The sequence below is a fragment of the Astyanax mexicanus genome, chromosome 24 (assembly GCF_023375975.1).
Source record: "Astyanax mexicanus isolate ESR-SI-001 chromosome 24, AstMex3_surface, whole genome shotgun sequence".
Lineage (NCBI taxonomy): Eukaryota > Metazoa > Chordata > Actinopteri > Characiformes > Acestrorhamphidae > Astyanax > Astyanax mexicanus.
The window spans coordinates 29,641,527-29,666,047 of record NC_064431.1 but is presented as its reverse complement, the minus strand read 5'-3'; the positions used below and the strand labels follow the sequence as shown (position 1 = coordinate 29,666,047).

Genomic DNA, 24,521 nt, shown 5'->3' with positions numbered 1-24,521 from the left:
AAACCTGTCTAGTTAGCTGGCAAACAAAGTTAGTAAACATGGCTAGTTAGCAAACATGGCTAAATAGTGAGCAAAAATAGCTATGTTAGTAAAACCAGCTAATGAACATAACTAGTAAGCGAAAACAGGTAGCGAAAATGGCTAGTTAGCAAACATGGCTAGATAGCTAGCAAACATGGCGATACAGCTAGCAAACATGGCTAGTGAACATGGCTCGTGAACATGGCTAGTGAGTGAGCAAAAAAAGCTAGCGAACATGGCTAGTTAGCAAGCAAATAAAGCTAGTGAACATGGCTAGTTAGCAAGCATGGCTAATTAGTGAGCGAAAATAGCTAGCGAACATTGCTAGTAAACATGGGTAGCTAGTTAGCAAAACCAACTAATGAACATGACTAATTAGTAAACGGAAACAGGTAGCGAAAATGGCTAGTTAGTAAACATGGCTAGATAGCTAGCAAACATGGCTAGTGAACATGGCTAGTTAGCAAACATGGCTAGTTAGTGAGCAAAAAATAGCTAGCGAACATGGCTAGTTAGCAAGCAAATAAAACTAGTGAACGTGGCTAGTTAGCAAGCATGGCTAGTTAGTGAGCAAAAAGCGCTAGCGAACGTGGCTAGTTAGCAAACATGGCTAGTTAGTTAGGAATTATAACTAACGAACATGGCTAGTTAGGAAACATGGCTAGTTAGCTAGGAATTATAACTAGCGAACATGGCTAGTTAGCAAACATTGGCTAGTTAGTTAGTGAGAGAAAATACGTATCGTAACGTTAGTTAACCTAGAGAGCGACGCTGCAGTAACTAACTAATTAGCAGAAATCAGGTTTTGAATCCACCAAGCCGCGGTTATAACAAATGCAGCACCGCATACTATTAAATAACAGTTGCAGACCCACTTTATTAGTTCATATCTATAATATCACATCTTAAATAAGTTACAGGTTTAAATTTAGACTACCTGGGTTTTTCGCGGCGGTACGCAAAACGCAGCCTGTGTGTTTTTTCTTCCCCCATCTTAAAATAACTTTTAATAAATCCTTAAAAGGATTATATTTATCAACAACCGACACGTTTGTATCCCTACCTCTCATATATATTAATATAAATTACGAACACCACGCATTAACCATGTAAACCCTTTAAATAAACCAAAAAATCACCTTTTTTTCCGTAGAGAGAGGAGCTACAGCCTTCGCTTCATCTATGAGGCTAATTTCACATTAGACGCTCCAGCGTTAAAACTAAAAACAAAAAAACAAACTTTCAATCCGTAAAACATGATTGGGTGAAAACATGATTGACAGTCCAAATTAACCAATAATAAACTGAAGCTCGCAGTAAGCGATCTCCCACATAAATAACCAATGTTAAAACATAGCTAATTTTATACACACGTGAGCCAAAATAGATTTGTTTTTGTTTGTCAGCTTCTAATATTTTAATTAAAAATAGTATGTAATTATAGTTTCTAATTTAGGTGCCCCATCCTTCTACTAAGTGAAAAAAAAATCAAAATATAATAAATATAATATTAAAGGTTTATCTGTTCATCTGTGTAATGACTGAAGCTGTCAGTAGAGGGAGCTCTTATCCAATATGTACATCCTATTCTGAACATAATAGATGATAATCCAGCTGCTGATTAAACTGTGCAGCTGTTTCAATGGAAACAAAATTGAGGTTGTAGTGTTTTAATATTATAGTGTGCCTAAAACATGCAATGACGCACTGCATCTAGTATTTTATATTTACTGCATCTATCTGATGTTTTTACACTGAGATCTTACACAAGAGAATCATGTTGGGAGTCTTACTCAAACACACATTATTTTAGGGTGGTGTGATCGATATACACTGGTTTTTACTACTGTTGACTTATTCTGGTTTAAATCTAACACTGTTTATTTAACAGTGACACTTGCTATATACTGTGGATTAATACTGATTAATTAATACCTCAAAATTGTATTGAGATGTATCTGTTTATCTGTGTAATGACTGAAGCTGTCAGTGGAAGGCGCTGTTATCCACAATATACATCATATACATAAACATCCCATATTTATTTATACTGGTTGTTACTGTTCTCAGTTTTTTTTGTTTTTACTTATTTAAATAAAATTGGAATCACTGCTTCAATATTTAGATTTTACATCTGAACACTGGTTTATCCTCTCTTTTTACTATATACATATATGTATATATTATATATATATGACTATCAGCAGAAGGCGCTGTTATCCACAATATGCATCATATACATATCCATTTTATAAAGAACATGAGAGACATGAGATGATAATCCAGCTGCTGATTAAACTGTGCAGCTGTTTCGATGAAATCATTATTCATCATGTAAATTAATATTTATTGATACAGGCTGGTACTGTTCACAGTTTTTAGTACTTATTTAATTGAAATTGGACTCAGTGCTTCAATATTTAGATTCCACATCTGGACATCGATTTATCATCTCTTTTTAAAATGTAAATCTTTTTTTTTATTATTATTATTATGATGTTTTATCTTTAATTTGTGATATTTTTGCTAATATTCTCAAACCTTTTCTTGCACATCTCCACACTTATTTAGCCCCTTTTTCTAAATTTACGAACTTCTGACGTATTTTCTTCTAATTGTGACACAATATTTAAAATTCAGACTTTTTTTTAAAACTGTGACTTAATATCTCTTGTGTTTTTTTTTTTACACAATATAGTTATTGAGCTATATGTGTGTGTGTGTAACAGTAGCCTATTTGGTTACAGTAGAATTATTATAGTGATTTATATTAGAGGTGTACTATAATTCTTATTTTAACCAGTAAAACAGTAATAAACATTAAGAAACAGTAAAAATCAGTATTTACTCATGTTAGTCTCTGTATTGAGGGAAATCCCCACTCCAACTCACTCAGCCTCGGTTTGGAAAGCCTGGAATCGCCGCTCAGATTTCAGGCGCGCTCTGATTGGTTGTGTTCTCTGATGCCTCGCTCTAATTGGCTGCGGGTCGCGCGCTGGCTTGAGTGAAAGGCTCGTGCCGTGCAGATGCAGCAGTAGAGCGAGCGCTGAGAGCAGAGCTGAGCGCGCGAGCTGAGCATCAGTTAACTAACTACAGCACTGAGCTTCAGTCTGAGCACCTGATCAGAGTTATTGATCAGATATTGATCAGATCTGATATGGGCACACTTTAGACTTAGACTGAGTTTAATGTAGATTAGTGTGGTGGAGAGTTTGGAGCATCTGATTTCAGATCTGAGTTCATTTGTGTGTAGGAGCTTATCTTCATCATTAATCTTCATCATCCAATCAGAGGAGGAGGAGAAGAGAGAGATGGTAAGCTTTAAACTGTTTAAACTGTCTTTATTCCCAAACAATGAAGCTATGCATGCATCAGCAGCTCGAGCTGCAGAGGATTAGCAGCAGAGTGTCCGTTACAGAGAGCAGCAGCATATGGAGCAACATCTGCAGATCCTGCACTGTGGAGCTGCTGAGGAATGCCTCTGTAGATCCTCTGAGATACAGCAGATGTACTTTAGTGTAGTGCTGTATATTACAGTTATAGAGGGCTTTATTGCTGTAAGAGGGTTTTGATGCTGTGATGTTGCTGTGGGTTGCTGAAGTATAATATAGTGTTTTAATAGGGTGCTTGGTCTGTTCATGGTCCTGCTCAGCAGTATATTAAAGAGTAATGCAGCCTAAAACATAGTATTTTGCATTTACTGCATCTACCTCATGCTTTTACACTGAGATAAATACACAAGAGCATCATGTTTTACAGTGAAGCTGAGAGTATAGAGTTGGGAGTCTTACTTAAACACTCATATTAGTGTAGGGCGGTGTGAATATTGTGCACTGGTTTGTATTACTGTTGACTTATTCTGGTTTAAAATTAACAGCTATATGCTGTTAGTTAATACTCATTGACACTATTGATTTTTGACTGGTTTATAGTGATGTTTTTTACTGATATATACTGTTGACTTAATTCTAATTTATACTGTTTAAAAATGGTTTAAACTGTCGACTAATTCTGTTTCATAATGCAGGTCTGTTGACTTAAACTGGTTTATTTTGTTGATTTGGTTTCTGCTGCAGATGAATACTGATGTATACTTTTGAACTATACAGGTTTATACTGTTGATTTTGCTGGGTTTTACTAGAGATTAATACTGCTTCATACTGTTGATATAATATAGTGGTTCATAATGTTGACTTAATGCTGGTTTATACTGTTATTGACTTATACAGGTTGATACTGTTGGTTATTACTGGTTTGTACTGGTTAACTAAAACTTGAGCTGTGAAAGAGTGGAGGAACTGCATTCTCTAGAATGATGGAGCCCCATCTGATACTTTTGGGATGAATAGAGGAGTTGGCAAATGAGGTGGGATGGTGGTCATCCAACATCCTGGCCTCAGTTTTGCTCCAGTGTGGCTGAAAATGTAGTAGAAGGCCTTTGTTGGATTGTGGAGACAGTTACTCCAACAAAAGCAGGATAAATCCTTTTTAGTACACTGGATTTTAAAAGAAACAATACATTCTGAAATACTGTGGCCTATCTAGTTGCAAGTATGTGTTATAACTTATAGTAATGGTAATTCTCATATTCGTAGAGATGAAGTGGGGTGGTGATCATTCAACATCTTGACCTCATTAAGACTAAGCTACTAATGTGAATGAATTCAATCAAATTCTGGAGAGATGGTCATAAATCAATTAACTTAAACTCAAATTTTATTCCCTTAGTAAAGAGAAAAGCACAGTCGTGTGCGATAAGTGAACGTAAACCACATTTTTCTCTCAAGGATACCATGATAGCTGTTATCACACTGGAGTGATCTCGTGTACAGAGCCACTCTGAAGGACATGACCACAGAGGAAGTCCAGAGATACCAAACACCGCAGCCTTTAGCTCTCTGTTTTTGAGCTTCATCCAGCAGAATTGAGTCTTAATTGCTCAAACACTTTATGCACTGTGTCCAACTATTGATGGTCACCCTCAGCATTGAGCTGTGGAGCAGTTGAACTGTGTTCTATAGAATAATGATGCTCCATCCAATTCTTTTGGGATGAGTGGTTGAATGCAACGCAATGCCATCAAATCCTCACAGCAATGCTGCTCCAAAATCTAGTAGAAAGCTTTCCCTGGACAATAGACACAGTTACTCCAACAAAAGAAAGATTCATTGTTTTTTATTTCCAATAATTTCAGAAGAAACAATCAATTCAATTAGTAGGTATCACAATAGTTTGGTCCAAAGTTATGATTTAATGTTCTAACAAGAAAACTGATATCTGAGCCATAAGCTAACACAGTGTGCTAGCCACATGCTAGCATGCTAGTCACTATACACTATTAAACATAATAGTAAAAAAAAACATTGTACATGGAACCTGCAGGGCTGAACAGTTAATTGTAAATTAATTGAAACTGATATGTAGAACTTTTAACCCATTTAATATTTCCCTTTATCAATTCTTTTATTATTTATTGTTAAAGAATAAAGAAATCTGGTGTAAAATAGTTTTGGGGTGTAGTGAAACATAATAATGAGTACACATTTTTGTAAAATAGCCCACCTCTGTTCTTCACCACCATTCTGAAGTACAGCAATCTTAGATGATGCTCCCAACAGGATTACCATGCTAGTGATAGGGGCATAACATTGCCCATGCATAAAAAAACGAATAAAGCTATTTTTACACCATTAACAAGCTAAATAAACAGTCTTTTTTTTTTTAAATAAACGTCATTTTAAACGTCAGGTCACTCAGAATTCTAGCAATAAAGTGTGGAGCTACTTTGAGATTGTTAATGGTGTAAAAATAGGCATTTATTTGCATGGGAAACGCTATGCCCCTATCACTAGCATTGTAATCCTGTTGGGAGCATCAGCTAAAAGCGCTGTATTTGGGAATGCTGTGGGTGAATGGAGGATATTGGGCTAAAAAGGGATTAAAAGTTTGTGAACATTATCATATTTCACTACAACCCAAAACCATTTCACACCGAATTTCTCCTTTAACAAAAAATAAAGGAATAATTGATATTGGAATGATTAAATGGGTTAAAATATCTAAATATCAGTGTCGAGTGATTTACAATTAACTGTCCATCCCTGGAGGTACCAGTACAATGTTTTTGTTCATTCTGTTTAATAGTGTATAGTGACTAGCATGCTAACATGGCTAGCACACTGTGTTACCTTGGGGCTAACATAGCATTTTTTTTTGTTTGTTTTGTTAAAACATTATATCAGAACTTTGTGTAAAAGTATTGGGACACCTACTACTGATTGTTTCTTCTGAAATTATTGGTAATAAAAAATAATGAATCTTGCTTTTCGCTATATTTGTGCTGTATTTGGGAATGCTGTGGGTGAATGGAGGTTATTGGGCAAAAGATTTTACTAATTTCTTTGTTTCATTGCAACTCAAGTCCATTTCACACTGGATTTCTCCTTTAATGCAGTTATTTATGTTTGTTCATGTATTGTTCCCAGTAAATAAAAAAATGCTACCTTGTGTGTAGTCACATGACGATGCCCTGCTCAATCTGTGACATGGAGAAAAACTCAAAAACAGTTAGCAAGCTAGCAAATCGAACTTTTTAGCATTTATCAAAAGAAAAATGTCAAAATTATCATTCATTAAATGTCATTCATTAAAATAATCATTAAATAATCGTTATTGAGTTCAAAATAAAAATTAACATTACTTAGCACCAGTTACATCCCTATATTTTAGTGGTCTTGAAAATTTTCTTGAAATGGAGGGATATAACATATAAAATTGATCAATACTATCAATAACAGTACACCAACATCATATCGACTACCCCTACTGACTGATTTTTACCCCAAAGTTATGCTAGCTGCTTTAGCACTACAGTTGTAGTGTATCATAGTTCTGGGGTGTGTTTAATCATCTCTGTGTAAGCCCTGAGTAGAAGGTGTGGTTAATGATCCTATAATCGATCAGGTGTGGCTGATTTAGGTTCCTCCTCCCCTGATCTCAGGAGGTTCACCTCCAGGTGAGTGTTGGGTTGTTTTTGTGTGCAGCAGGGTGTACCTGTCTGGAGAAAGCCGTGACGAGTTTCTGACTGTTGTGCGGTTCTTCCCTGTCTGAATAGAGCTGGGCGCAGTTTTGTTGGCGCTTCAAGTCTGAGCTTGTTCCAGCAGCTGGCTGGCTTAGTATGATCAAAACCCATGCAGATCCATTATGAGCCGTGTTTAGGGTTGTGCATGCTTTAAGATCACTGATTAAACTGTGGATGAGGTACGTTTTTTCCACCAAGAAAAGATCTTTCCTGACTCTCCCAAAACTGCTTCCAGATCCTTTTGTAGTTTTAGAACGTGCTAATCCCGCAGGCTTTACAGTTTCTCTGTTGGACTTTTGTACTTTTGTGCAAGACTTGAACTGAGGGTGACGTCTGCATCTGCAGAAAGACTTTTGGAGGCGAAATTTCTCAAACATCACCTCCTCTGAGATTACATAGCAGGCTGAAACATAAGCAGAAGCATCTGGAAACACAGCAGAAGAGTTCAGATGGAAGTTTTTGGGAAAACTTGGGGTTGAAGTATCTTGTCTCTTGAAGGAACACAATGGGATGTTTGATGATGTGGAAAATAATGTTTTTTAATGGAGGGGTTGGGCGATATGGGTCAAAAACTATATCACAATATTTTTTTCAGGGTATTTTCTTGCTGATATGAAAAAACATTTAATTTAAAAAATGGTAACTTTAAAAAACCCTACTGCAACAAACTAAATGTTGAAGTTTATTTGGCAATATTATTGCATGCGATATGACATAATATGGCTCATCCCTAATTTTTCGATTTTTCCCAGTTTCAACATGTCATGATATAAATAATGCACTCCATAGTTTCAAAATTGATATAATCAATATTAATATAAACAGATATAATCTGTCTCTATTAAATATTTAATGGAAAATGAGAACCACAAAATAAAGTTGTACCCTGGTAGCCCATGTGGCCCTAAAAAATATCACAATATTCCAGGGTAATGATGATATATTGTTTATCATCATCATTATATATATTTTTATGCCACTGATTTATAAATATATGTGTTTAATGTGTGTGTATGTATATACAGTATTGTTTTTGGGGTCATGAATTGAATCATTTTTCAAAAAATATATATAGACCAGTCGTGATTGTGCTCTGTGCTGATGAACTGGTCCTAACACTAATTCTTGTCTCTCTCTTCTCTCTCTTCTCCAGTTGTGTCTGCAGGATTCGAGCAACTGCCTCCGTGAGCAGATGCGCTACATGATGCGATCTCTACAGGACCTGAAGCACCTGCGCAGGACCTGCACTGTGACGCCCCCTACAGGCCTGGCGGCGCCTCGCCTGCGCGCCTGCAAGCTGCTAATTGCACAGCGGGAGCAGCGGGCACGGCTCAGGATCAGCGAAGCCAGTGAGGCCAGCAGCTACGACTCTGCCTGCTGCCTGTCCAGCCCCCTGGAGGACGAGAGCGGAAGTGTGGGCAGCGTCCGTAACGCCAGCTCGCCCAGCAGCGAACGCAGCCTGGAGCTGGACTCCGGCTGCTCCGAAAACTCTTGGAGGGACGAGGGGGTTGTCCTCCGTCGCACCAGAAACGTGCGAGTGTCTTCGTCTGCATGTCTGCGCACCAACCAGCTGGACAGTGTGCGGACCCGTCCCAAATCCACATCAGACGCCTGCTTAGAAAAATGGACGTCGTTTGAAGCCTCAAGTGAGCCGGACGACTGGACGACGGCTCTGTTAACGCGGGGACGCAACCGGCAGCCACTCGTGCTGGGAGACAACAGCTTCGCCGACCTGGTCAAGAACTGGATGGACTTGCCGGAGGTGCCGGAGCGACCGCTGGAAGAGAAGCCCCAAACGAGGCCCAACATGGGCCGACGCCTGGCCAAAGACTTTCTGGTCAACGTGAGGCGAAGAATAGCAGGAATTTCACAAAGCAAGAAGCCAATGGACTCTTCAAAGCAGAACAAGAGGCTTTCTTGCCAGATAGACATTCCGCGGATGGTTCCCTTCTTCCATAAGTCTCATATCGGCCTCAACGAGATGGACACGGACTTTTACCGCTTCACCGCCCTCATGAAGACCGGTAGCAGGCAGCCCATCATCTGTAATGATATAATTGGGTACATATGAGGCTGATTCAACTGTGCTGAATGGTCTGACTGAATGGACTCTTTAAAAAGACACTTTGGCACCATTTTTATATAATGCTGCTTTATAAAGGGTTTATAAAGCAGTTTATTAATGTTATTTGTTACAAAGCATAAATAGAAAGGGTAACTATGGTCTGTCATTTATCAAATAGTGATTTCATATCTATTAACACTGTTAAATCTCAGATCTTTCCTAAAAACCTTGAAAATTAATCTGATAAAATAGTATCAGTAAAAGCCAGTTTTGTCATTTAATATGTTATTATATACACCACATTTTGATCACTGGATAAATTATTAACCTGGCTTGTTAAATGAATAAATCACTATTGTGAGATCACTATTTGGTAAATAAGAGACCTAAAGAACTCTACTTTTTATGTGTAATATCTGCTTAGTTATGATTTTAATAGTATTTACAGCCTAACTAATAACATCACTACTTATAAACCCTTTGTAAAGCACTATTATTTTTAATGGTAGCAACACTTTCATATTTATCGTCGCTGTCACACGAAAACTTTGTATTATCATTTTGCTAACTTCACAGGTGAAGGAATAAAAAGCTTTTTAACTTTAAATTAAAGTCGATGTAAAAGTATTTTCTGTGCTATCTTATAATTGTTCTACACATTGTATTAAAATTTTATGATAAATCAACCAATTTGTTCAAAGTTATTTGTAAATTGATTAATTTATCATGGCATTTTAATACATTGTTTAAAACAGCTGTCAGATTCAAGAAGTAAAAAAAGCTAAAATGGAGATACAAGGTGTTTGCTAGGAATGCACCAGAATGAAAACAATAAAACAACAAAATGAAGAAAATATTTTCGAACATGTTTTTCTTTCCCACAGGTTTTTTTTTCTTCATTGCATAATTTAAATAGTATTTTATTAAAAAAAATACAAACTTTAAATATCTAAAAATATATTTATTAAACAATACAAATTGTGAACATTCCAGCAGACACACCATTTGGTATAAATGATTCAATCTTTTCACATATTTTTCTCTTAAACACATTTTCGGCTGTATACTTTTTTGGTTGCCAGATATTCGGTGCATCCCTGCTTTGTGCTAAATAGAAAGCAGATATATACTGTATACAGTATGTGATGTATTTTTTTATGCAAAACCCTTATATATATATATATATATATATGTGTGTGTGTAAATACTGCTGTGTGTGCTGGTCAAGCTCTAATATTAACAGGGATGAAGCTAATGAAATAAAAAGATTTTCATATAATATAATTCGACGCATGGTCTTTCCACTCAGTGAGGTCTATGGGTTGACCTTCAGTGCTTTTAACCAGGCACATTTACATGCTCTTAATGCACGCTCTCAATACTGCCTCTTGCCCAATTATCCTCCAATTAGTCTGCATGCTTAGCCTGACCTGAGGATCATCATGTGCAGCCTATTCAAAGAAATACCACTAAGGACCCTTATTTTGCATTCTGGAGAGATTACTGTCATTTTCCTGCATACTTTTAAAGCACACATGGCTATAATTGATCTGTTTCTATGGGGGTTGATGAGCTATCATTTGTGCAACAATGGCTTTGGGGCTTTTTAGGTAAAGTAAGGCATGTTTTGTATTTTTAGATGTAGTTTGTATGCCTCTGAAAATGGAGTCATACAATACTCCCATACGTATCTTAGCTTAGCAATACATATCCGTCTAATACTTCCTTCCATTACAGTGTTTTTTGCAGGATTGCAGGATTTTTTTTTCATAACCTAAACGGAACGTGTAGCTCACCGGACAGGAATGCTGTGTTCTCTGAGGTGCTGCTTATTTCTATGTGCTTGGATGGACCTCCATTGAGGGAAAAAAAATAAAGAACAGGAACAAGAGAGCTTTTTACGGAGAAGAGAGAGAGAAAGAGAAATGCTGGCACAGCTGTGGACCTTCTTACTCTTCTTACACCATAAAATAAATCATATTTAATGTACAGTTTTCCACCCTTTTCCACCAGAATGTAGTATTTGAGGTTTTCTTCTTTGGTTTATTGCAAGAACCAAAAAAAATATGAGGCTAATAGCTACTAGCAATAATAGCAACCATAAAAATAACAGCACATTTTTTTTATTTAATGTCTTTTCTTTCTTTTTTATTTCTTTTTATGAGTATAATCGGACTGTAGCCTGCGCTTTAACTGTGTTAAAACAAGCTATGTTGGACAAACCACTAGCTAACATTGCCCTGGCTTACCAGAGCACTCAGGGTTCCTCAGTGTAGTGCTGTCTGGTGGCATTTACTAGTGCTAACCGTGGCGGTTAGCTGCTAATGCTAATGCTGCTGCACCCAGCCTTAGTGGAAATTTGGAAATCTGAGCCTACTGTAAATACATGGAAGCGTTTTACTCACTCAAATAAACAGGAGATTTTTCAGGAGAGAAATCTGTGTAGATTAATATCCAGCGCTCGTTTGACTTTAAAAGAAAACATTTTTTTTTTTAAGAATTACAGTTTTGTTTACTTAGTTTAGCTTTTTAGATAACTTAGTTACCCAGCAGTGAGACCTGCTAAATTTAGAAGGACAAAATGCTGACACACCTGTTCCTTACTAGTGTCGCATAGTGTGCATTATAATCAGAAAATAGACATTTATTGATAGTGTGCCTTATAATCTATAATATTTAGGGTTGGGTTGGGTAGTCGAGTTTAACGCCACATCAGCTCGTCGGCTATTTCGCGGCAGGAAAGGTACTGTCTAATCACAAGGTTCTACGATCTAAGCCATCGCAAGGCAGACAGACACAGACAGACACACAGACACATTCACTCACACACTCACACCTAAGGGGCAATTTCAATCAAGTTCCAATTAGCCTGAACGTACCGTCTTTGGACTGTGGGAGGAAACCAGAGAACCCGGAGGAAACCCACGCAGACACGGGGAGAACGTGCAAACTCCACACAGAAGGATCCGGGTCGCCCCAGCCGGGAATCGAACCCAGGCCGTCTTGCTGTGAGGCGGAGGTGCTACCCACCGCGCCACCGTGCCGCCCCCTATAATATTTAAAGAAAAGACACAATAACACAGTATCAATGGAACCAATGATAATGTTACGTCTCCTCACTTAAGCCTTATGTAAAAAGACAAGTTTGTAAATGTCTTACTCAGTAAGTCAGTAGCTAAATGGAATTTTTCGAGGCAAATATGAAGCGTATTGAACCACACTTGTTCATTAGCATGATGCTAACAGCTAACAGCTATCATTACACTTTCCTCAAACCAGGTGGAGATTTTCTTTTTGATTTCTCTACAGTTTAACTCATTAGTTAGCAATAACCATGGACTCAATTACACTTTAGCATAGCTAAAGAATAGTGCTAACCATCCTAAACCTTGGATTTCACCATTTTCACCAGAACATCTGATCTGGACACAGTCTCAGAGATCAGTGAGCACTGTGTTGTTTTTAAAAGGCTTGGTTTCAGTGGCCACTCTCTGCTGAGACTCATTAAGCGACAGCTCCCACATGGAACAAAGCCTGCCAGCCAGCTGCCCGTGTGCTCTGTGACCCGGTGTGCAGATTAAGTTTAAAGATATAACAGAAATAAACGGTGAAGGGAAATGTTTTATAGTCTTGTTTATGCTTCTTGAGTTACAGTGAGCCTCTCTCCCCAATTACTCAGAGTGCTGCTCTAGTACCTTTAATGTCATGTTAATTATGGCTGTTCAGGCAGTAGGGTGCAATTTAACCCCCTTAAAAGCCAAAAAGCAGCTATTTCTCACTTTAATCCACCCTTCTCCATTAATTCCACCTCAGAGACTGTATGGATTGCATATATCATACAGTCATGGCTGAAAGTGTTGTCACACATTAAATCTTTCAAGAAAATGAAGTATTTCTTCCCAAAAAAATGTATGCAGAGACACATTCATACACGCTTAGTTCCTTTGTGTGTATTGGAACATACACAAAAAAACCCTGAAAAAAATATGTTGGCCATGTTAAAACAAGCTACAAGATTTAACAAAACTAAAATATAATATTTTTTATTACCTTAAAACCCTTAAGAGCAAGAAAAAGCAAGGAGATTGCTGGTTCGAATCCCGGTCATGCAGCTTGATGAGTTTCAAATGATGAGTTTCTTTCATTTTACCAAATTGAAAACCTCTGGAATATAATCAAGAGGAAGATGGATGATCACAACCATCAAACCAAACTGAACTGCTTGAATATTTGCACCAGGAGTAAAGCAGCATAAAGTTATCCAAAAGCAGTGTATAAGACTGGTGGAGGAGAACATGCAGAGATGCATGAAAACTGTGATTAAAAATCAGGGTTATTCCACCAAATATTGATTTCTGAACTCTTAAAACTTTATGAATATGAACTTGTTTTCCTTAAATTATTTAAGGTCTGAAAGCTCTGCATCTTTTTTATAATTTCAGCCATTTCTCATTTTCTGCAAATAAATGCTCTAAATGACATATTTTTGATATGATATTTTTATTTGGATTTTGGGAGAAATGTTGTCTGTAGTTTATAGAATAAAACAACAATGTTCATTTTACTGAAACATAAACCTATAAATAGCAAAATCAGAGAAACTGATTCAGAAACTGAAATGCTGGTCCAGCTCCTCCTCAATGACTACAATAAAACAAGACAAAAAGTGGGACATCAGTTCTAGAAAATCGTCCAGATTAGTCAAAAACTTCAGCAAAACCACAGATTTGAGGTGTATTTGGCCATTGTGAGATGAGATGGCCTCCTGCTAGAGAAACAAGATCCAATCTGCAGCAGCACTCGCTTTTAGAGTTTTAGAAACCCCCGCAGTGTCCAGCCCCCAACTGTGTTTGTAAACACGCTTAAAACCTCACATCCAGCTAAAAAAAATCTGCTCTCAATGAAGGCCACTGGCTCTTCATCAGGCCTCAGTCCAAATCCCGCTCACGGCTTATCCCTCAATAATCAAACTCGCATTAGCAGAGAAACGGACAGACTGGGCCTGGAGAGGAAAACGAGGGACAACTGTGGAGTATCTCACTCATCGTGTGACATTTAAGACCTTTAACTGGTTCTTTTGTAGAAATTACTGTAAAATAAAGTCAAATAAAACCAGTCTAAACTTAGATCAGCCTAAAAAAGGTCACCTCCAAACCACTGCAGCCCTGCAAACACTGCAGCAAAGACATTCGACTCAAAAATGTGTTTAAAAGGAGATTTTTGGATAGCTGTACATATCTTAAAGAATGTCCAAATAGGTCAAATTATTCCTGTTTAAGTTCACATAAGGAAGCACAAAAGGAAAACTGAGATAATATTTAACTTATATAAACCTTTTTTTTAATTTTTTTTATTACCTTTAAATACTTAAGAGCAAGAAAAAAGTGTTGCACTGTAATCGGGAGATGCAGCTTGCCATCAGCTGCCAGAGCCCCGAGAGTGCACAATTATCCTTGCTCTCTCTGGGTGGGTACAGTAGATGGTGCTTTCTCCCTCATTACTCCTAGGGTGATGTGGATCAGCACAACGCTGCGTCTGTGAGCTGATGTATCAGAACCGAGTCGCTGCGCTTTCCTCCGAGCGTTAGTGCTGTGATGCTACTCAGCAATGCTGCATCAGCAGCAGTTCAAAAAGAGGCGGAGTCTGACTTCACATGTGTCGGAGGAGATGGGTTGCTAGTCTTCACCCTCCTGGTGTTCACCAATGGCATCTACAGTGATGGGGGACATACAGCTGAATTCGGAGAAGAAATGGGAAAAAAACTGCATATTTAAAAAAAATATATAAATAAACAAAAGATTATTTTACTGTGCAAGTTCTAGAAAGAATATAAATTAGACTTTTATATTTTATTTTAACTATTTCAACAGATTATGTTTAAGGCTGACCTTTAACAATCTAAAGGTTTTTTTTTTACACTGAATACCTTTTTAAGGATGAAAAAAGGCAATCTTTAAAAAAAAAATACTAAAATACATATATTGATAAAAAAAATAATAATACACTGAATCAGAAGCTCACAGACTGATGAGCTGCATAATTTTTACAATCAGAGCCTGTTTGATTTTCAGGTGCGTTAAAATCAGGCTGACCAATCAGTTCTAAGATTGATTGAGCAACAGACCTAAGCCATTGCTTTTTTTTTCTGTAGCCTTTACTATGGTCTATTCAGTACACTATAAAACCTGTCTGTAAATTCTGTATTTATTGGAATAGGCATCTGAAAGTGTGCATCCAGAAAAGCATCCTAAGTAACAGACTGCTGTTGTATTATAATGATTAATTCACTGTTATGTTGCTGTTAAAATGCTTCTTTAGAAACAGAGGGGACCAAGCCATCCACTTAACACACGCTAATGTAACACCAGTCCATTAGAGAGTGTCATACACACACACACACACACACACACACACAAGGCATGAACATCTCAATCAGGAGAAACCTTAATCAAGAAGGTGAAAATGGTCAGATATTTCTGCTTAAGGGCAATTATTTGATGATTAATTAAATGTGTGTGTGTGTGTGTGTGTAGTGTAGAATCCATTTAAATTACTAATCACTGATTAAAGGTCTCATTCCATCATTTTTTAATTCATTTTAAAATATCTATTTGTGGTCTCTAGTATGAATAAATCCCATGTGAGCCGTTTTTTGTGTGGTGTTTCTATTTAGCACTGTTTTAGATCACTAAATTAGAGGTCTCTGAAGAAAGACAGGTTTTGACTCTTGCTCATGAATATTTATACATGCAAATATATTGCTTCTGATTGGCTAACAGCGCTGCAGCAGAGAACGCCTACCTACCTTCCCCCCACAGTCAAATTTTTCCAGCTCTAAATCACAAAGGACAAAATGTTTTCAGAGATACAGCCTTAGATGCATAAAAATATAGCACTGAGTGATAGATAAAGTTAACCCTTAAACTCACTTAACTTTTAGCTAAACTAATGCTACTAACTCTTACCTCAGACTTGGTGATTCAGTGCTTGTGCAGTTTCAACCCGTCGAAGGCCCAGAGTCCACTCTATATCATAAAATCTGACCCGAACGGCACCCTCTTTGACCGGTGTTCTGTCGAGTTGAGCTACCTTATCAAACGGTGCTTCCCTAGTGTATATTTAAGGTCTCGTTAAAACACAGAATCAACCGGAGATCCAAGTTAAACCTATAGTTACTTACACAAGATAGCTAAGCTCTGCCTGTGGGCAGTTCTGAGCCAAGGTGGGCGAGGCTATGAACTCACTGGTTGTCGTCGACATTTTACATTTCTCTGATCAACTCGTATTTCTGAGGATTTTCTTTTACTAGCTACTGCTGACACAAAGGAGGCTGAGAAACAGTTTCCTGTGAAGCATCATATACAACTCAGAGAGACCTATAGTATTTCACAAAGAATGAGAAAAAGTGTTATTTAGAAGAAGGATACCTTTAAACAATATGCTTCATTGTTAAAAAGAAACAAAAAGGGCTTTTATTAATGATCTGAATCTCTTTTTTTTTTTTTGGCCCACTACCATGCCCCCTCTTCGGAGGACTATTTAAGACTTTGTTTTTACTCGTTATTTGGGTACCACTTTAAATTAAGACTACCTTTATAAAGGGGTTATACATGGTTTACAATTAGTTTATTAATGGTTACTAATTAGGTTGTAAATGCCTTAAAAATCATTAATAATCAGTTATAACACATACGTAGAAAGGGCAACAATGACCTGTTGTTTGCCAAATAGTGAACCCACAGCCATCTATATTGTTGCCCTTTCTACATATGTGTTATAACTGATTATTAGTGTTTTTTATGGCATTTACAAACTAATTAGTAACTATTAATAAACTAATTGTAAACCATTTATAAACCCTTTATAAAGGTAGTCTTATTTTAAAGTGGTGCCGTTTTTGTTAAGGAAGGAAAAAAGAAAAAAGAAGTAGGAAAAAAAAAGGGGGGAGATAAGGGGAGTGGGTAAAAAAAATAAAAATAAAATAATAAATCAAACACAAATGGGTAAGTATAGAAAAGAAGATTAAATGTTGGTAGAGAAATATTTAGTAATTAATGGGAAAGAGGGAAAAAAGTAAAAATAAATTATTAAAGGGAAAAAGATAATAATTTCTAAAAAAAAAAATCCCAAGTGTTGCATTGTTGTGTATTTTTGTAGGTGTTGGTAAGTGTGTGTGTGTGTGTATATATTAATGGTCTGAATCTCTCTGCTGTAAGTTCAGTAAACCCTGGCTGGGGTTCAATGTGAGGCTGATCTGAATGAGCTGAAAATCGAGCGGTTCTCCTCCTCTCAGAGCAGGAAGCTTCAGTAAATCTAATAACTGCAGTAAAGAGGGGTATTCCCGGGATGTATCGGAGTTCAGTGATAGGAGAAGTGAAGCTGTGAGAGTGAAGGAAAATCTAATCAGCTGATAATTTCCACTAAAGAGGAAGCGACTGACACACATTAGAGCGGTCCTGATCACGTTCATGCCGCTGCATGAAAACCCCTCGGGCTCTGAGGAAACGAGTCATGTGAGATTGAAGTGCTGGAGTTTTGAAGCGTTCCCGGGATGCTTACAGAGAAAGTGTCTAATAACAGGGAAGTATAGAGAATTATTTTAATGCTACTTGATTGATCTGATTAACTATAATATTCCTTAGAAGTTTAAGATTTGGCCAATAATAATAAAAGCATGCTTTATTTATTTATGACATATTCATATACTCTTTACATTTTTTTGCTTGTTTTTGTAATTTTTGCCTGTAAAAAATCATATGTTCTTTCAGAATACTAGTCAAATATTCACTATATAAAATATGTTAAATTAATATATACAGTACCAGTCAAAAATGAATATGTTTTATATTTTAGATTCTTCAAAGTAGCACCTCTTGTTTAGATGATCTCTGCTGGATTTTTTTATAAGTCACTTGGACTTCAAACTTTCAGTTAACAGCTGTGCTGAACTTATCAAGAGTTAATTACTTAAATTTCTTGCCTCTTAATAAAGTGTTTGAGAGCATCAGTTTTAAAGTAGTGAAGAGGTGGAGTTACAGGTATACAGTGAATAGCTCTATTTGAGGAATGTTCGAAACTATATAACTATGTAAAGAAAATAAATACTTTAAGAAATGAAAGTCAGTCAATCCGAAACATTTCAAGAACTTTAAGGGAACCTCAAGTGCAGTCGTCGCAAAGACCAATTAAGAATGTTATATGTTATGGTGAAACTGGCACTCATCAGGACTGCACCTGCACAAAGGAAGAGCAAGCGTTACTTCTGTTGTACAGGATAAGTTCATCAGTTACCAGCAACTAAAATCATTTTAAATAAAAGTTGTTAATGTTTAATAATCTCCCTCTGTTTGTGCACACAAACTAACCATTAATTATTTATTTTGACTTTTTTACTTTTCTTAATCACCATTAATTACGAAATCACTCTCTACCAACAGTTAATCTCCTTTTCTATTCCTACCCATTTTGATTTATTTATTTATTTATTTATTTTTTCCCATTCCGATTATCTTCCACTTTATTATTTTTTTTTCTCTTTCTTTTTCTTTTGTGAGTCTCATGTTTGCTTATGTCCTTATCCTTCCTCGGTGAATAACCAATAAAAATAAAGTCTTAAATAGTCTTCTAAAGAGGGTGGGTGGTGGCAGGCCTAAAAAAAAAGTTGTTAATGTTAGTAAGAGGTGGATTAAGGGGAATGTGTTAAAGGCAGCTCTGTAACAGTTCAGTTATATGGAATTAAAGCTCATGTTTTACTGTGTAAATGCTTTAATTGTGTGAAGTGAGCAAGAGGAAGCATCTGATTGATGTGATTTTTACTGCTTCTTCCACAGAACGGAGGAAGTGAAGAAAAGAAGACAGAGACTCAGAGAACGAGAGAGGAATGAGACCTGTTCTAACTCGCCCCAAAATCTCTCTCACCGACGCTCCTGTGGTTTAGAGCTGTTTACCTCTTTCTCTCTCTCTCTCTCTCTCTCTCTATTTCTCTCTCTCTTTCTCTCTTTCTCTCTCTCTACTCTTTCTACCTGTTTCCTTCTCTCTCTCTCACACTCTTTCTCTGTCTTTCTCTACCCTTTCTACCTGTGGCCTTCTCTCTTCCTCCCTCCCTCTTCCTCTCTCTCTCTCTCTTTCTCTCTCTATATCTCTCTCTTTCTCTCTCTACTCTTTCTACCTGTTCCCTTCTCTCTCTCACACTCTCTCTCTATTTCTCTCTCACTATACCACTCAGTTTACCCCTCTCTACTACCCTCCATTCCATCTCTATGCCTCTTTTTCCCCTCTCTCATTCCCTTTTTCCTGTGTGTTTGTTTGTGTGTGCCAGTTAGGGTGTAGGGAGCCTTGTAATTACAGTAGCTCTAATGTACTGATGTGGAATACTTTGGTGACAAAAGCCCCTCACACACACACACACACACACACACACACACACACATATGCAAGATAATGTGTGCATCAACATGCTGAAAGGCTATTAACCCACTGATATCTGAAGGAGGGGGTACAGAGGTAGAGAGAGGTATATTTAGAGTAATGGATGGAAAGTGTTTCATGCCTTTGCATTTGTGTGTGTGTGTGTGTGTGTGTGTGTGTGTGTGTGTGTGTGTGTGTCTAGAGCAGTATGGCTGGTGTTTATTCGCTGACAGAAAGAGGCAGATTAAATTCAATATTCCCCTTCTCTCTCTATGTCTCTTTCTCTGTGTGTGTGTGTCTCTATGTATTTCAGTCTCTTTCTCTCCGTCTCTCTCTCTCTCTCTCTCTCTCTCTGTTTCTGTGTTTCTATCTCACTGTCTCTTTCTTGCTTTCTTTTCGTCTATATTTTGTCTCTATCTCTCTCTGTTTCTCTCGGTCTCTCTCTCTATACCTGTCTCCCTCTCTGTCTCTGTCTGACTATCTCTATTTCTTTTTGTCTGCCTGTCTGTCTCTCTTTATCTCTCTCTCTTGCTGTCTCTCTTTATGTGTATGTCTGCCTATCTCTGTCTTTGTCTGTCTGCATCTCTCTCTGTTTCTCTCTGTCTCTCTCTTTACCTGTCTCTCTCTCTCTGTCTGACTATCTCTATTTCTCTCTCTCGCTCTCTCTCTCTCTCTCTCTGTTTCTGTGTTTCTATCCGTCTATCTTTTTCTTGCTTTCTTTTTGTCTATTTTTTGTCTCTTTCCCTCTCTGTTTCTCTCTGTCTCTCTCTCTATACCTGTCCCCCTTTCTGTCTCTGTCTGACTATCTCTATTTCTTTCTCTCTCTCTCTCTCTCTCTCTCTCTCTCTCTCTCTCTCTCTCTCTCTCTCTCTCTCTCTCACACACACACACACACACACACGCATACACATAGTTCAGATCTCACTGTTTCTGTAACAAATATAACATACATAATTTCCTGTATAAAAATGCCATAATTTGAATTGCCATTTTGCTAGGATAGGTCCAAATCCAAAATGAAAAGAAAACATGGGAAGAAAATCTCTGTAGCTACAGGATAACATTCCCAGAACATTACTTCAAAGTTTGTTAGAGGTTTAGAAAGTAAATGTGAAGATAATGTTCCTGCAAGGTTCTCTTAAAATGTGGGAAAGGTCAACTTTATCTTAAAACAGGCTGATAGATCTGATCTTGTGAGTGTGAAAGGAGGTTCTTCCACAGATAGATCACACACACACACTCACACACACACACACACACACACACACACAGACACACACACACACACACACACAGCACACAGCGCACACACACACTTATGTTGAATTAGTGGAGAGCAGTGTTGGACATGGCCTGAATGCTTGTCTCTCCACAAGGTCTCTGGGTAAACAGAGGGGATGCTGGGTAAACAGTATAAGTCATGGCCCGGAGCTCCTCTGTCACTCAGGGGTCAACTCTGCCCTTGAAACAGCCCTCAAGGACCTCAGAGAGACCACCACTCATGCCCAGGTAATGAAGAACCTCTGCTCCACTCAGCAACTCTGTGATGCCCTTTTGTTTTCAATTATACTTCATTAATGAGCTTCAAGGTTTCTGAAACGAGGAGCTGCTGATTAAAATTAAGCATTAATTCAGAATCTAATCAATTAGCATATTGAATTAGGCCAGACTGTGTCAAGTGGGCTATTAAAGCACTAGAGGAGGAAGGGTTTTAGAGTGGTGGAATTAGAAGCATGCTTATAATGCCATGGAGCTTTAAAGCCCCAAGACATAAGTAATTTGAATTATTTTAAATTGAAAGTAGCTCCTAAGTGGGAAGAGGTCAACATATTAAAATAAATGGCTTCAGTGTGCTTATAATATTCCTGCAAAGTGACAGATTTTTATTTTAAAATAAAACCTGAGCATCCACTGTGTTAATAATGTAGCTGATTCAAGAGCTACTGCAAACATGGGACTATCAGAAATGTAAACTCTGTCTTTTATTTAGCATGCTCAGTGCAATTGCATATATTCTTACCAAAAACCTATGGACCATCACTTTAAATCGACCTATTTTTAACATAAATTTTAAATATTGTATGAAGTAATTCGTAGATTTAAATTTTAACAATGTTTTTTGTGTTTTACCAACACAAAAAATCATCACAACTCATCCAAGCTTAGCCTCAACTCATCCCAACTTACCATAACTCATCAGAACTCACCCTAATTCATTACAACTCATCCCAACTCAACCCAACTCAAACCCAACTTATCACAACTTATCACAACTCACCCCTAACTAATTTCCAACTGCACATCTCATCCAAGCTCAGCCTCAACTCATCCCAACTTACTACAACTCATCAGAACTCACCCGACTCATTACAACTCATCCCAACTCACCCCCATGTCATCACATCTTATCCTTAATCTCCCCCAAATCATCCCAACTCATCCTACCTCATCACAACTCAATCCAACTCACCCCCAACTCATCACAACTCATTCCAAGTCCTCCCCAACTCATCACATCTTATCCTTAATCACCCTCAAATCTTCACAACTTATTTCCAACTCGGCACAACTCATCCCAACTTGACACCAACACATCACATCTCATCTCAACTCAACCCAACTCAACCCCAACTCATCACAACTTATCACAACTCACCCTAACTAATTTCCAACTGCACAATCATCCAAAAGTATTGGACAGAGCTCCATCATACATAGAATATAGTTCCACTTTATCAGAACTTATTCCAGCTCACCCTCAACTCATCACATCTCATCCCCACTGACTCCCAACTCACCCCCAACTCATCACCACTCCCCAACTCATCACAACCCATCACAACTCACCCCTAACTCATCAGAGCTTATGCAAACTCATAAGAATTCAACTCGTCACAAATCACCACTAAGAATTCCATTTCTTTACAATTTTGAAAACAAAAAACACATCATGTATAAAATGGTTCATTACTTTTGTGCATGTTGCATAAATATACTGATGTGAAAATACTGAGCTAAGCAAAAAGTCTAAAAATTTAATTATGCTTTAGAATGTGGGGTTACTCAAATATACACATATTATAACATATAAATATCATATAAATATGTAAACATATGTATGTAAGTATGTGTATATGAAGCACAGATGTGTGTGTCATGTTTAGTGGTGGCCTCATGTTAGGGTTCATGGGAAAAATAACAGTGCTGTGAGCTCTAACTCGGGCCTGCTATCCCACGAGGCCGTGCTCCAGCCCGGCTGATGTTCTCATGGTCGAGAGTGAAGCTGAAGGCGGCCTCCGGGTCACGGCCCACTTCCTGCCGCGGGCAGCCCTGATCTTTCACAGGCCAATAATAAATCGCAGTGTATAAATACAGCGATAACAGCGGGGGTCCACGACGGGGGTCCAGAGGTCCTGTCACACTCACTGCTGTAGAGTGAGAAGTGTGTATTGAACTGGTTTGTTTAAATGTGAATTGTTTCTGTTCTTGTCAAAACTGCTATAATAGCAGCCACAGGACCTCCGAACACACAGCTGAGCAGCACCAACCACAACCTGCAGCTCATGATCTGCTTCATTCAGCTCTCAGTTTGCTGCTGGAATTAAAGTCACTCCAATAGGTAATTTGCTTTGCTACAAATAGGGATAGAAATCAAAGGATATCTCACAATAATGATGATATCACAGTTACAAAGATCTCACGATACTGTGATTCTGTGACAATCAATGTAAGAGACAACACAAGATAATCCTCTACGATACTTCAAAGCATCTGTGTTACTGAAGAGGATAAAATACTCCTAAATAAGTAAATATCAGGAATTATGAATTTATTGGTGTCAGATTCACAACAATATTCTTTACCACAGGTTTACCCTATTCATTTTATTATAGCGCCACCATATGGAGTAATAAAGCAGTAACTTGAGTAAATCAAATTTGGGGAGGGCTAAGGGCGTTTTCACACTTGTAGTTTGTTTCTCTGGTCCGAATCAGTTAATGAGTTCGTTTACTTGGAGTGTTTTCTCGCTCTGTTTGGTTTGGTTTCACATAGGCATAAATGTAAACGCACCAAAATGCGCATCAATAAACCATGCGAGCAGCCTGTGTCCTCTGATTGGTCAGAGCTGTCTGACACGGGAGTACGTTAAATATAAATATACGAAAAAAGTAAATACTGCGAGAAGATTTTGTGTTCCAGCGCAAATATCTGTGCTTTAACACTGAACGCTGAAACGCTGCGCTTTCAAACACAGTGTTTCTACGTGCAGCGCAGATTTATACATAATAAACACAGTCACGCGGCTGTGAGCAGTGAACGCAGCGCAGACGACGCGTGCAAGGACACAGTGTTTGTTCACAGCTGTGGTGATTAGCGTTATCTGGCTAATATATCAGTTTAAACTGTATTTGCTTTATCAGCAGTTTAGCTCAAATAAATGGCTTATATTTAATAGCTGGATCCGATCGAGACCGGATCACGTTCTCACCACAAGCGAACCACTCCAGAGTTTGTTTGGTACCGGTCCGGTTCTTTTGATCTGAACCCGAGTGCGATTACTGTTTTCACACCTGCTCAATCAAACCGCACTAAAGTTACAAACGGACCAGAGTTCGTTTTAACCGGACCGAATAGTGCTGGTGTGAAAATGCCCTAAGTCTCAAGGACTTTAATGTGCCTAAGTTTTATATCAATAATGTATTGCAAACATGATATAGTGCAATATTCTCTCCACTGATTGGTTAGAGCCGCCTGGGGCTGGATTAAGAAAGTAAATTTCCACTCTAAAAGCTGCACTTAAAATCATTTAATTGTCCAAAATATCGTCAGTGCTCTTTATAATTCCATGCACCCTAAATATGAATTTTACCAGTCAGGTATTAAGGAGCAGTAAAATCACTCCACTGAAGTACAGAGTTATAAAGGAGTTTCAGTTTAGTTCTCCA

At 37.8% G+C, this 24,521-nt stretch overlaps 1 protein-coding gene across 1 annotated transcript; it reads left to right on the top strand.

Annotated features, from left to right (window-relative positions):
- The first annotated feature begins 3,065 nt into the window (after positions 1–3,065).
- inka1a (inka box actin regulator 1a) lies at positions 3,066–10,022 on the top strand. Its single transcript, XM_007254554.4, has 2 exons — positions 3,066–3,335; positions 8,257–10,022. The coding sequence occupies exons 1-2, from the start codon at positions 3,333–3,335 to the stop codon at positions 9,172–9,174; spliced, it is 921 nt and encodes a 306-aa protein (XP_007254616.3). The 5' UTR covers positions 3,066–3,332; the 3' UTR covers positions 9,175–10,022.
- Positions 10,023–24,521: the final 14,499 nt, after the last annotated feature.